Source organism: Egretta garzetta, unplaced genomic scaffold, assembly GCF_000687185.1.
Source record: "Egretta garzetta isolate BGI_Z169 unplaced genomic scaffold, ASM68718v1 scaffold131, whole genome shotgun sequence".
Taxonomy (NCBI): Eukaryota; Metazoa; Chordata; class Aves; order Pelecaniformes; family Ardeidae; genus Egretta; species Egretta garzetta.
Genome location: NW_009258478.1, coordinates 301676 through 314890, shown reverse-complemented (window position 1 = coordinate 314890; position 13215 = coordinate 301676). Strand labels below are relative to the sequence as shown.

At 54.9% G+C, this 13215-nt stretch overlaps 1 protein-coding gene across 1 annotated transcript in view; it reads left to right on the top strand.

Annotated features, from left to right (window-relative positions):
- The window catches only part of ENDOV (endonuclease V), a 12663-nt gene extending 2326 nt beyond the window's left edge, over positions 1 to 10337 (top strand). Inside the window, exons 4-11 of the mRNA XM_035899222.1 lie at positions 1 to 20; positions 255 to 315; positions 458 to 497; positions 600 to 712; positions 822 to 890; positions 1523 to 1651; positions 7774 to 7850; positions 9138 to 10337. Of these exons, the coding sequence (XP_035755115.1) occupies positions 1 to 20; positions 255 to 315; positions 458 to 497; positions 600 to 712; positions 822 to 890; positions 1523 to 1651; positions 7774 to 7850; positions 9138 to 9168 (540 nt within the window). The 3' untranslated portion in view covers positions 9169 to 10337. The remainder of the gene's footprint in view (positions 21 to 254; positions 316 to 457; positions 498 to 599; positions 713 to 821; positions 891 to 1522; positions 1652 to 7773; positions 7851 to 9137) is intronic.
- The last annotated feature ends 2878 nt before the right edge of the window (positions 10338 to 13215 follow it).

Here is a 13215-nt window from a genome sequence, read left to right as displayed (position 1 = left end):
AGCCCAGGCTCAAACCGCAGGTGTGGCATATTTCTTTGTCCCGAGTTGAGATGTCGTGAGGGCGCAGGGTGCTGCTGAGAGGTGTTCTTCCCTCTCCTGGGGCCGCGCTGGCTGGCTGGTTTCTGCTGGGGGGGCGGAAGGCGCAGCGTCCGAGTTGTACCGAAGCATCTGTTGCCCTTTCCTTAGGGGCTGGAGGCGCTAAGCCAGGAACAGCCAGGCCTCCCTTGGCAATGGGAGTCCCATTCTGCCTGCAGCCCCGGCAAAGAGCGCTGCCAGTCCCTAAGAGCTCATGCTGCTGATCATTTAGAGTCAGAGGTAGATGGCACCCCAGGAAGACCCTTACAGAGAAGCAAAAGAACTGAGAGAGACTTCTTCCTGACAGGGCCAGCATGGCTGTTTGCTTATTGGAGTGGCTCTCAGCCTACAGGAAATAACATTTCTTTTTTGGCTTTTTCAGGTACTTTTTGTAGATGGGAATGGCCTGCTCCATCCCAGAGGTAGGGCTTTACTGGAGAGCCCTGCTCTCCAGGGTCCCTGTGCTGCCGCTTGAGATTCCCGTTCCCTGGCATCCTGCAGTTACAGTGACTCGTTGTTGGCAGGATTTGGTGTGGCCTGTCACCTCGGAGTCCTGACGGATCTACCATGCATCGGAGTGGCCAAGAACCTCCTGCAGATGGATGGCTTGGTCAGGGATGAGCTGCACAAAGAGCAGGTTAGGCCAGGCTGGGAATTCATTTCCACTCTTTAAGATCCCAAGAGAATTGGGACATCTGCATACAAGTACTTTCTTACCAACTGACCTTGTGTGTGTTTATCCCTAGATTCGTTCCCTGCAGAGGGAAGGAGATACGTTCCCACTGACAGGCGCTTCGGGGAGAGTCCTGGGCATGGTAAGCTGCCGGGAGTTTCCCATTCGCTTGACCACCAAGTCTTCCAGCTTTGTGTAGCTGGGAGAGCTGGAGGATGTTGTCTCTATAGTGGGCCTGTCTCAGTGACGTTAGTTCAGGCCGGCACGGTGTCAGCAGGTGACTGGTAACACTGCTTTCCCTGTCCTGGGAGCTCAAGCATTTGTAGAAAGAGTTGGCAGTTCAGGTGTTGGATCTAGTCATGTCGATGGCTCTGGCACCCCTGTTTGTGAGCCCCAGTCATGGGGAGGTGCCAGTTCTGTAGCAGCTCACCAGGATGAAACATGGGAGCGTCTGGCTTAGAAAGTGCTGCGCAGGAAAGAGGCAGATGTGAGAAACTTGCTGCGTCTGGTGTTATTTCAACATAGTTTGCGTTAGCAAGTCTCACTGCTTCCCAGAGTGGTGTGAGGCATTTGGGGAAGGGCCACAGGGTCCAAAAGGGCAAACGGTCCCTATGAGTAGAGGAGTAGAGGATCGAGAAGGCTGGGAGTTACCAAATACAGAGCCACCATCCCACCTTCTGAAGGCAACCGGCTAGCTTGTAATTCATCTGCCACTCTGCATTTGTTAAAATAAGCCTCTTAAGTATTTGATCTTTCTTGTTTCTGAATGCCCAGGTCCTGCGTAGCTACAACAACAGCTCTAAGCCGCTTTATGTCTCTGTGGGTCACAGGGTGTGCCTGGAGACAGCCGTGCGTCTAGTCAAGTCCTGCTGCAGGTACCGGATCCCAGAGCCCATCCGCCAGGTACAGAAGCAGGGGAGCTGAGGAAGGGGGAGGCAGGCCTGGAGCCAGGGAAGCAGGCAGCGGAGGGGGCTGTGGATGCCAAGCCTATGGCCATGTTTCAGAGCCTCAGTTTGCCGCCCCTCTGCAGTTCTGCAGCTGCACCCTTCGTGCTGGCCTGTTCTTCCCCAGCCTGTTGTGGTGGTGTTTACGTGGTAGTTAACTGATCCTTCCTTCTTCCGCGCTTGTTCTTCTGACGCAGTGCCTGAAGCACACACAGCCCTCACTGCAAACCCAGCCTGACTGATTTCTTGGTTCCTCTCTGCAGGCAACTTCTGTGATGCTGATGTTAATACCCAGGAGCTGGAAATGCAGTTTTCCTGGGCAGTTTGAGCCGAGTGCAGACCGCAGTGCTGCTCCTCTGGGCTTTTGCCTGCTACTGCACTCCGCAAGGAGCTGCAGGCTCTGGGGGGGCAGCCAGCCAGTAGGTGACAGCACTGGATCACTGTCTGTGAGCAGCAGCTGCCACCAAGGCTCAGCTTCAGGCTAATTAAATCGCAGCAGGGCTTGAGGAAAGGATCTGGAGAAGCATAAAGCCTCTGGGACTTCTAGCCTGACAAGCACTTCCCTTCTCTCAGGGTCACCCTGCCATTAGTGGCTCAGGCGGGCCAGACCCAGCGCCTGTCCGGGGAGCAGGGCCCATTCAGATGCCCGTGTTCGTACCGTTGCCCTGGAACACGCCGTTCGCGTCGCTGCACCGCCGTGCTTGTCAGGTGCCTGGCCACCTTTGCTCTGCAGCTCCTCCGAGCAACGCTGAGATGCTCCTGCTGGGGGCTGTTACGCAGCCTCTGCACACGGGAGCTTCTCGTTGGTACTGCAGTGTTTTCTGAAAACAGAGTCCTGAGTTATAAACCAGACAAAAATCTTTTAACACCTTAGAGCAAAACAAACCTTGAAGCGTCCATACCAGAGCTGGAGTTTCTGATCTCAGAAACCACTACCTGCCAGACGGGAGTAGGCTGATGGATCTTCTTATGTAATCTCTTCCAGCAAGGGACAGATGCCTCCGCAGAGCTCTGAGCTAGCTCTGCAGTTCGGCGTGTTCGGAGGAAAGGGGAAAAGCGTTCCCTTTGGAAACAAGAAGGTGTCTCGGAGATTTTCGTCACCCTCATTTCATTTCCAACTATCTCCAGTATCTGTCTGTGTTCTGAGACTCTTCCCGTTCTCTAACTGCAACCTTTATTTAAAGTGATGGAATGAACTGTCGCTTCCCTTACAGAGAGATTAAAAATCCGAAAGGCAGTGTGTTTACTGTAGGGGTAGAGGGATGGCAGGGGATAAGGACACTTAAACCTTTCCATGGGACCCTTCCCTATCGCAGTTCCTCGGTATGGTAACTGTCACAGATCCTGGCACAGGGCAGTGCTGGAAGCCTCGGCTCTTGGGCACCTAAAGCTGGAGTTGGGATATAGAAGGCTGGGGCAGTCCTGCTGTGGATGACTGACTTGGCCTTTTTGCTATGGTATGTCCCCAGAACAAGCTTGCAGACCTGGTGGGCGATATGCTTACGGCTTTCCCAGTGTTGTGAAAGACTTCTGGATCGTTAGCTCTTAGTTTGTAAGTTCTGGTAGCCCTAGAAGCGTAATGCTCTTAAGAGAGCTCAGCTGCCCTTACCTTCTTGAGGCTGTGTTTACGGTTTGTGTGAAGGTGCAGCACGTGTAGTGCTGTGCAGTTGCAGGAACTTAAACCTTCCCTCGAGGTACGGCTGGCCAGTCTGTACAGGGCTTGTTGTGCTTTTGGGCATGCAACAGTACCTCGGCAGTGATCAGAAGCAGTTTGATTTGCATTCAGCCCACAATGTGGCCGTGCTGCCAAAGGAACTGTGGCTGTGATGCAGGTGAGAGAAGTGATCTTTCAGAGAGAGCAGTTCATTATCACCTACAACCGGTATTTACATCCCACTTCGTCCCTATTCCATGTGTAAGTGCAAGGCCGATCTGGGAAAATTTTGCTTGCATGGGGGTGATCTCTCTGCCCAGGCAGCTTGTGAGATTTTGAGGTTCTTCTGCAAAGATTTGGTCATTTGGAGCTACCCAGGCAGGGATTGAGGTAGGCAGGAGCTGTCATCCCGGAATAATAAGCAAAGCATTCAAATTGAAGCAATCCCAAGCCCTCCTGAGAGCAGCTGCCCTTGCCCACTTCTGGCAGAGGTCAGAACCCCTCTCTGGTGCTTGCTCACGCTCCAAGCCTGCCCAGACCCAGGATCCCCACGCAGAGTGGGGAAACAGAAGCTTTTAACACTCTCCAGCTGACAGGGATCGCCCTGGGACTGATTCTTCCGCTCTGGCTGCTCAGGTGCCCGGCTGGCTGCGCACCAGCCCCCAGCTCACTTGATGATCCTTTCAGCTCCAGCTGGCGCCTTGCCCAGCCCGTTCCTGCTGGCTCAGGATGTGGCTGATGGGACAGCCTAGCCGTGCTCCAGCCCACCAAGAAGGACAGACGTAGGCCTGCCCAGAGCTCTGAATTTCTGCAGGTCGCTTCGTGGGAAATATTAAGCGCTTGCCCTTAGGAGAACTGAGAAATAAGCCGTCATCCCTCTCCTCTGGGTGAACGGCTCCTGCGGCTCAGCAGGGAAACCAGCAGCTGATATCCTGGAACTCTTAACGCCCTTTGGATGTAGCCCCCGCTGCAAGCTTGCTGTGTACACAGGGATCACCGCTGCCCCTCATAAAATAGGCAAAGCAACAATTCCAGACCCTAATGCCAGCACTAGTCCCCTCTGAAAATAGCAGCAGTCTGTGAGGATTATTACGGGACAGTTATCCATCTTATTGATTAGCCTCTTGGTTAATACGCTGGGTTAAGCTGTCTCTCAGCGCTGCGTTAGGAGTGAGGACTGGCCGGTAACTTGCCACCTAATCAAGCATTAGCTTATGTTATCAGCAGAACAGGGCTGGGGTTTTTCTTCCCTAGAAAAATAGTGTGTCGATCTGACTTTTGCTACCTTGGTCTCCTGGTAGGGACTCTATTGAACGACTTCCTTCCCTTGTTATAAAATACATCACGTAATCTCTTATCCTGAAGAGTGATCAAAGTTATTTGTCAGTTCAGTTATGAAACTGTCCAATTATAGAGAGAAGGGAAAAAAAATCTCCCAAACAAACCACCCCTTATGTAACTATTTTTTCATTCTGGAGCTTGCAGAATTGTTAAGCAGTTGTGGAGCTGCGTTTCCAGCAGTAAGCCGGCAGAGCCTCCACCCGAGAGCTCTGACTGGGAGCGGCAGGGATGGAGGGGTAGGGGGGAGCTTCTCGAGCTACGGGAGAGACTCTTCAGAAGTAGAACAGCGATGAGAGTAGCAAATGCTTCAAGGACAGCCACTGGGGATGCGTTAACCCACTTTATTAGCATGATCATCATATGCTGTGAAGCTTTTCCAACTGGGAAGGTCACATACTGCTTTGTAAGTGGAGAGAGACAGTCTGCCTTTGAGGTGGGGCACGGCAGCTGTTCTGAAATGTCGTGGCGAAGCAGTAGCTTTGAGAAAGGAAGTTTCTAAAAAAGAAAAAAAAAAAAAACTTTGAGGGAATGTAAAAATCAACTGCCAGTTCTCAAAGTTGTCCAAGAGCCCAGGATCTGGGTGCTTGTGATAGCATCCGAGAGTCTCCTGCACTCGAAAGCTGAACACTAACACTTCTGGGGAACAAGAACATCCAGTTAATGCCCAGCAACACTTTCTGGAGCTCTTGGGGTTTCCGTTCGTGTTCCCCTGCCCCACTCGGACCACATCACTTTCCGGCATTGCTGCCAGGACACAGCAATGTGTTTTTCCTGGTGAGCTCAGGAGAGCACGTGTCCCAGGAGAGTGACGGAAGAAGAAGGGAGGAACTGGACGCTTGCACGACGATGCGCTTGATGAGGTTTGGTGATGGCTCCAAGCTCGATTTCAAATGAGGAGGGCAGTAAACCATGAATTTGGTAGAGTCTCAACATTACTCCTTTTGATTTTGGTACTGGAAAGCAGAGCCCAGCACACGGATATGGCCTGGTGTGTACACCGCTCCCCTCGTCGTCCTGGGCAGCCTTTGGACTCCTGAGGTAGGACAGTGTGAAGGGTGTGTGCCTTGCCACTGCTGCCGAGAAACGACAGAGCCAAGGATGTGCTTGTGTCTTGTCTCTGTTTGCTTTTAGTGGATGTTTTTACCTGCTATAGCTGCATAATTACCATCGCACAGCCATCAGGCGCATAGGCAGAATGAGCCAAGCTCTTGCCTGGGGAAAAGGATATGCAGCAGACAAGTGGTGCGCTTCTCCATCTGTTGCTGCATCATACAACTGCTGGAACAGAGGAAGGAAAGGGATGGGTACAAGAACAGGCAATGCCAACTCCTCTCTTTTCATCCCATGTCCTGTTGAGAACTCGCCTGCTGGATTGCCGTATTCCCAAAGTCTTCACAGCCCTCTCCATAGCCTTGTTCCCCTTCTCAATCTACAGTTTCCCCGTGGAGGGAAGAGTCCCATTTCTCAGCTGCTGAGTGACCAGAAAAGCCAATCCCTTGGGAACGTCACAGTGTCACAGCTCTAAAGGCCATGGATGATCCTGGAGTGCCGTGAGCCTGGAGGCTGCAGCCTGCATCTGCTTGCAGTGCCCTGTTAGCGTAGCCCTGGGACACAGCTGCTGTTTCACTGAGCACAGAGCGAAGGTTATTGCAGCAGAGTCCGTGGGGCATTCTGCTGCTCTGGGAAAAGTCCATAAAATGCTCCAGTAGTTCCCCACCTTTCGAGAAGGGATCTATGAGCCACTGTCTCAGGCTAAATTGCTTCGCAGTGCTGCAGAGATCTGCCTTCACATCCATATGGTTTTGGCACTCCCAACAACTTCCTGGGGGCCAGGGGAGGTACTGCTTTTGTACGTCAGTACAGGCTGAAGGATTTTGATAGCTTTGAGCAACAGGGATGAAGAATATCCCGAGAAACAGAAGGGTGGGCAGAGTCCTGGGCTGAAGGGGGGTCATTTGCTTTGGGCATCTTTATCTGCGAGCATTTTGCTGATGCCCAGGGATTCCTCAGCACTGCGGAGACCTGCATGTGATCATGGCATGTGATCCCTTTACAGAGTGAGGGTGGTGGGGCAGCTTCTGTTGGTTGTATCTGTTGGAGTATCTCCTCTTGAGGGAAGGAAGACCCTGCCCTCAGTTTTCTGACAAGTCTGTTCCATCTCTCATCAGACGGTGATGAGCTGTTGCTGGGGGAGGCCTGTGAAGGAGCTTAGCTGCTTGTTATGTTTTCCCGCGTTGCATTTGGAGGTGCCTACATGTGGAAGAAGTCATCTGGGTTGGTTCAAAGGATGAAAGCACTAGACCACTCTCAGACTCCCAGGTCTCTCCTGGCTCTGCTGCCAGGGTTCATTAAAGGGGAGCTGCAGTTCTGGTGTAGAGACAAAGCAGCCCGTCACCTCAGCAACTCTCCCTTTGCCAGTCAACACCTCTTCTTAGTAAGCCTCTGGAAGTCCTTGCTGGCCTGTCGCCTCTCTGGACGATGAGGAGCAGCCATTCCGTGTCGGTGTGAGGTGAGGGATTCCAGCTGGGTCAGTGCTTGCTGCAAGAAGGCTCGCTGCACTGCAGCGTGTGCTGGGAGCCCGCGCTAGTTCATCCTCCGAGTCTCACAGGGACCCCTGGTGAAGGCTGACTGCACTCAGCTGCAGCCAGGATTTGCTGAGGATGCCCGGCCTGGGTCCTGCTTTGGCTGTTCATCCTGCCGTCGGGTCAGGGTGGGCAGGGCTGGGCAGAGCAGACCTTAAGCACTGACAGGCAGGAACTGTCGGTGCCAGCGTCTCACCTCCTTACTCCTCTGAGAAGTAAAGGGGCAGACAGCGAATGTCATTTCTGCTTCTGAAATGGACTGTGCTCCGGTAAGGCTGTTTGGTCCAGGACCCTCTAGTTCCTCACTTTAAGTCTTCATTCTCCCAAGCAGCACACAAACCAAACAAGGGAAGAAACATGCGGGTTCCTCTTTGCAACACAGTCGTACGAGAGCTCTTTGTGATGTGCTGACATCAGGGTGTGCGGGGGCGCGCTGAGGTGGCAAAGGGGGGCACCAAGCAGGCTGATCAATCCATTTTCACTCATTTTCCTCCTTAATTCCAGGCTGATATTAGATCGAGGGAGTATATTCGGAAGCAGCTGTGTTCACCACTGGAAGTCGTATCTTCTGGGCCAGAGAGGTAGGTGTGTGGGCAGCCCAAGCGGCTGCCTCTCCAAAGGGGATCTGCTCATGTAATGATCTTCAGTAATGGCATTAAAGGGACAGGCGGGGTAACAAAGCGAGCTCAAGTGACATCAGGACGTATGCTGCCTCCATAAAGGGTGATTTCTGGTGGTTGTAGCCATGCTACTTCACACGTTCCTTCTGCAGAGCACCGTGTCCTAGGCTGGGGAAGGTCGTTGGGGATTTGGTCTGTTTCTGGCGCCTGCGTGTAAGCAAAGCGCTAACGCCTACAGGTGTGACACGAGGGTGAACAGAAATACTCTGCAGGGAGCCGCTGTCTGTGCCCAGAAAGCAAGGGGAGGGTCAGACTCCCCCACCCTTACGTAATGGAGGCCAGCGGCTGCTCTCTTAAACGGTGTAAATCCATAGCAAGTCCGCTGATGCGTAGGAGCTCCTTGTGTTGTGGCTACGCTGCCTCCCCAGCGTAGTTCAGGAGGGTGTTGTTGGGTTCCCTCAGACCCACACCGGTACCAGGCGGGGCAGGCCGCCGATCGCCCTGCCTGAAGGGTTCCTTGGGGGTGAACGGAGTGCGTCAGGACAGAGCTGCCTCTGCTCTCAGGGTCCCGATGGAGCACAAGGAGTGAAGGCTGCCGGTGGCGGTAGCGAGGGGTTGCTTACGCAGCTCTCCTGGATTCCTTAGGACACCTGGCCGGTGCAACTCCTCGTGCTCTGCTCGGCTCTTTGGGTCAGGCAGCCAGAAGCACAAGAAGGGGCTCTCTCTGCTCTCGTACTGGCAGTTGCACAGCGTGGCCAGGCCATGGGGGTAGCCCCATGCAGTGCCAGGCCGGGTGTCCCTGGTTTGTGCGGGAGCTTCATCTCTGACACCCCTAACACCTCCCTGCCGGGGCAGATGCCGAAGCTCACGCGGAGGCTGGCTACTTTGGAGGTCTGGGCGACAGAAGAACCAAACACATTCCATTTATGGCCATATGTCTCAAAACCTGTGTATCTGACCCCCTTACTCGTCAAGTGACATAGTTATTTGGTCTTCTTGGTTTCTACTTTTTTTTAAGTGTGTGACCCTTCCTTGTTTTTGTTCCTAGAAGGCAGATGCCGAAGCTCACGCGGAGGCTGGCTACTTTGGAGGTCTGGGCGACAGAAGAACCAAACACATTCCATTTATGGCCATATGTCTCAAAACCTGTGTATCTGACCCCCTTACTCGTCAAGTGACATAGTTATTTGGTCTTCTTGGTTTCTACTTTTTTTTAAGTGTGTGACCCTTCCTTGGTTTTGTTCCTAGAGGAAAAAAGGAGGCTGAACTGGATGATTAGTCTGATGCCAGAAGAAACCGCAGGGCTCCTCTTCACTGGATCCTCTCCTCCACCAAGGCTGTGGTTCTGTCGAGTGCAACAGCCGAGTGCCACCCCAGGGGAGAGCAGCGCAAGGCCGCGTCAGCCCGGACAACGCCAGCCACCGTGCGTGCGTCTGGTGGGCAGGCAGACCAGCTTCTCTTCAAACATAATGTTGAGGGCATATTTCTCAGGGTTGATTTTTAAGCGTTGTAAAAATGCTTGTGTAAGCAAAGGCACACTGACAAGTTTGCTACAACTTACTTGAGTGCTTGGGCAGTTGCAGGAGGTGGTTTACAAATTGATGCTGAGGCACTTAACTTAGTTACGAACAAACTCCAGAGCTGGCCTTTGGCTCCCACCACACCTCTGTGGCACAGAGACTTCCCTTCTTGTCGTTTTTGGAACAGCTTCCACCCAGGCCCTGCAGCCTGTACTCACACTCACTTTGCACGTCTCCGGGGAACAGAAGCCCAGTACGCAGCTCCGGCTGGTCCTGACAGACGGGCAGAGGACGCTGTGTTTCAGGTGGGCGTGTGACTCACGAGGGAGGGGATGGAGCCAACAGTCTGCTGCGGATTTTGGAAGAGGCTCAGGAGGTCTGAGCTCCAGTACCTGAGTCAGTGGCTTCCGTGTGCCTGCTGCCGCGGTGCCAGCGACCAGACCTCGGGGGCTGCGTGCGGGGCGTTACCTGCGCTGGGCACGTGGTGCTCTAGCGTTGCTGCTCTTGGTGGGAACTTGCTCTGCGTTGCTGCTGAGGAGTGATTCGGTGGAAGGGCATTCTGGTACCCGCTCGGTGTTACTGTGACCTTGACCCCTCTCTGCAGTGACTGAGGCAGGGGCCTCACGGTGGAGATCAGCTCTTCCTGAAGGACAGGTCGTCTCAGGGGAAAGGAGAATTTCCCATCAAGGAGAGTGGGGAGGAGGGAGGTCCTTCCTAATGCACAAACCAGTCAGGGCGGCCAGATCCCGGGCTTGAGTTTTTGCCGTCTGAGTGGACTGGGAGCACTCGTGTCAGGTCAGGAGGGGGCTCTCTGTGCCCAGAGGCGTGGACCAGCACCCATCAGTTAAGCCATTTGTGAAGCTTGGCGTTACCAGCAGAGCACAGAACCAACAGTTTCATCCCTGAATCAATACAGCGAGTCTTGCCCGATTTGCAGGGCTAAAGCTGTTCCTCCAAAGGTGTGGGTTCCTGGTTGTATTCGGCAGGTTATTCCTCACCATTTCCGAAGGAAAGGGGAGCAGATCTGCGAGTTCTTGAACACAGCCAAATCTCTGGCATGTTGATTTAAAAAACCATGGCTGCGTAAGATTCCAGCCTGAAGGGGAAAAGGATGATTTCCTGGGATCGGAGAGGGGGGCTTGGGGTCAGGGCTCCTGTGGTCTGTTTTAAACGCTGCCAAGCACTTCGCTTTTGCATAAATTTATTTTACAGCTTTTGTCGCCTCAGTCTCGCTGCTGCTTTGGGTGCCGAGGGCGTTCGGCCCCTTCCGTGTGTCTGTGCAGCATCTGCTGGATCGGAGCCTGGGCTGGTTCCTCCGTCAGTGCTACGCCCTGAAACCTGGGTCGGGAAAAGGGAGGAAGCAACGAACGTGGCTCCATTTGGGGAGCTTTGTTGGGCCGGTCCTCGGGAGCGTTGAGGAGAGGGACAGGTGCTGTCAGGGTGCTTCCCAAAAAAGGCCTTGCTGATTGATCTGTTTTAAGACAAAGCCAGAAGCAGCTGCAGTTTTCAAGCCCCGGGAAGGAGTGTGCCATCTCCTGGGAAGCCTCAAAGCCCTGTTCACATGGGAGTTTGTTACGTGGGTGAAGAGAGACCAGGGAGGAAAAAACGTCGCAGTGGAAGCGTGCTCCTTTGATCCCGGTGGCGTGGGGGATCAGAGGGGCTGCCTGGCAGCCAGGGTAGGAGGAGGCGTTTGGGTTTGTGTCTGGCGCTGCCTTTCGGAGGGGATAGGGCTGCGGGAGCCTGGTGGGCAGCACTGCCCAGCCGAGGGGACGCGAGGGCAGCCGTCTCGCCTCACCCCCAACACCACGGACCCAGCACCTTTTCGGACACTTCTGTGTCCCCTCTCTGAAGGGAAGAGTGTGGAGATGGAGCCTCCTAAAAAGCAACCCTGCCGGCTTGAGAAACCAGTGAAACGACGGAATGGGGTGGGAGCAGCTTCCCCCGGTGCTGCCGCCTCCCTCATCTGCTGTGAAGACACCCGGAGCTGTCGGGGGGCAGCGGGAGCCCAGCCAAAACGCTGCTGTCCCAGCCCCCGGGGGGGATGGGGACGGGGCCCTGGCAGGGAGGAGTATTAGTCCTGTAATTAGCAGCGGTGGCCCGCTCTCCTGCAACGGGACACTGGGTCGGGCTTAACGAGGAAGGGCTTGCGCAGAGCTGCCCGCACGCCAAGGTCTGCTGGGCTGGGAACCCCCGCAGCCCCCAACCCACCTCCCGCGCGCCCCACCTCGGCACACGGCCGGGTGCCTTCTGCTCCGAGCACGAACGCCCTTCATTCCCTTTCTGCCAAAACTATGGGACCCCCCGAATTGGTAGGGGCAGAGGTATTAACTAGTGAGTTCTTAATGGGAGGAACTGGTCTGGGATCGTTCCCAGCTCTTCCCAGGAGCCGTGGGACCGTGCTCAGCAGCAAGTGGTTCATCCCTGTCTCATTCCAACCACCCCTGAAGCAGCAACTTCACTAAACCACCTGGGCAGGGCCTCGTAAAGCTGAGGGGAGGGCGGGCATTTCTGTGATACTGGGGGCAGAACACCAGAGAAATTCATCTTTTTATTTGCTGGTTGCCTTGGCCTGGACTTTGCCGGCCCTGGGAGCTGCCTGCCCATGCTGGGGTGCCACAGGACCAGCCCAGGCTCATCCCAAATTCTAGGTCACACCATTCTGGCTGCAAATGTATGGGTGGTGCTGAGGCACCTGATGTGGCTCAGCTGTGCCGGAGGAGGGGTCTGCTGGGGAGGGGGCAGCTCCTGCTCCGGGCATCGCTGTGCCAGAGAGGGGGTTTCCACAGCAGATGGGCCCGCAGCTCCTCCGGACCTGGCTGCGCAGCCGAGGCGGGTGAGTGGCTGCTGGTTTAGGCTCTCGCGATATAGTCGTGACTTGGTGCTCTTCTGGTGTTGGACCGCGAGAGGGTTGGGGTGTGCCAGGCGGTGGAGGTTCTGCAGCAAAGACGTGAGCTGGGCTGTGCTGAGCCCAGTTCCCCGGTGGGGACGCGAGGCTCCTGCTGCTCTGGGCTGCAGCTGGGGGTTGGCTCTTCCTCCTCCTCCTCCTCCTCCTGGGCTCCCAGCTTTCTGTCGTGCGTGAGTGGGTCACCCTGCGAGAGAGCTGGGGTTGGTGTTCAGCTGGCCTGGGCTGCGGGGGGGTGCCTCTGCCTGGAGGGGCAAAGTGGGAAAAAGCAAACAGTAACAACAGAAAGACAAAAAAAGCGACACAAAGCAGGGCTGTGCGTGCTCCCCCCGGGCATCGCTGGCATCGCTGCCGCTCCCCTCGGCGTGAGCTGAGCTCTCTCTGCCCTCCTCTTGCTCTGAGTGCAGGTGAACTCCCAAGATCAGATGCCTTTGGACTGAAGGCGTCTTTTTGGGGCTGGGGGAGGAGGGCTGGTGGCTGGGTGGCCGGGCCTTGCTGCCCTCCCCGCCGAGCCGGTGGAGCTGCCGGCTCTTGCGACCTGCGCCTGCTCTGCGGTGCTCCCTCGGCTGCCAAAACCCGGGGGGGTGGTGAGACAACGGGACTAATCTCTGTGTTTGGTGTCTGCTTGTGGCAGTGAGGGATTAACTTGGTCTTTATCTAATTGGTTTATAAACTAGGGAAGGGAAAATCGCTTTGTAATGCATGAAACCTCCTCTTAATGGAAACTGGGAGACTGCGTGCCCTTCCTGAGCAAACTCACACTGAACTCTGCTGGAAATCAGCTTCTCTGCTCTCCTGTTACTGCCGACTCGTTACATGGCCGCGCCGTTCGTTACCACCCGGGATGCTTTTCTCTTTAGCTTTGCTACCCGTGAGCGTTCCGGGGTCTCTGAAGGGGTCTCGC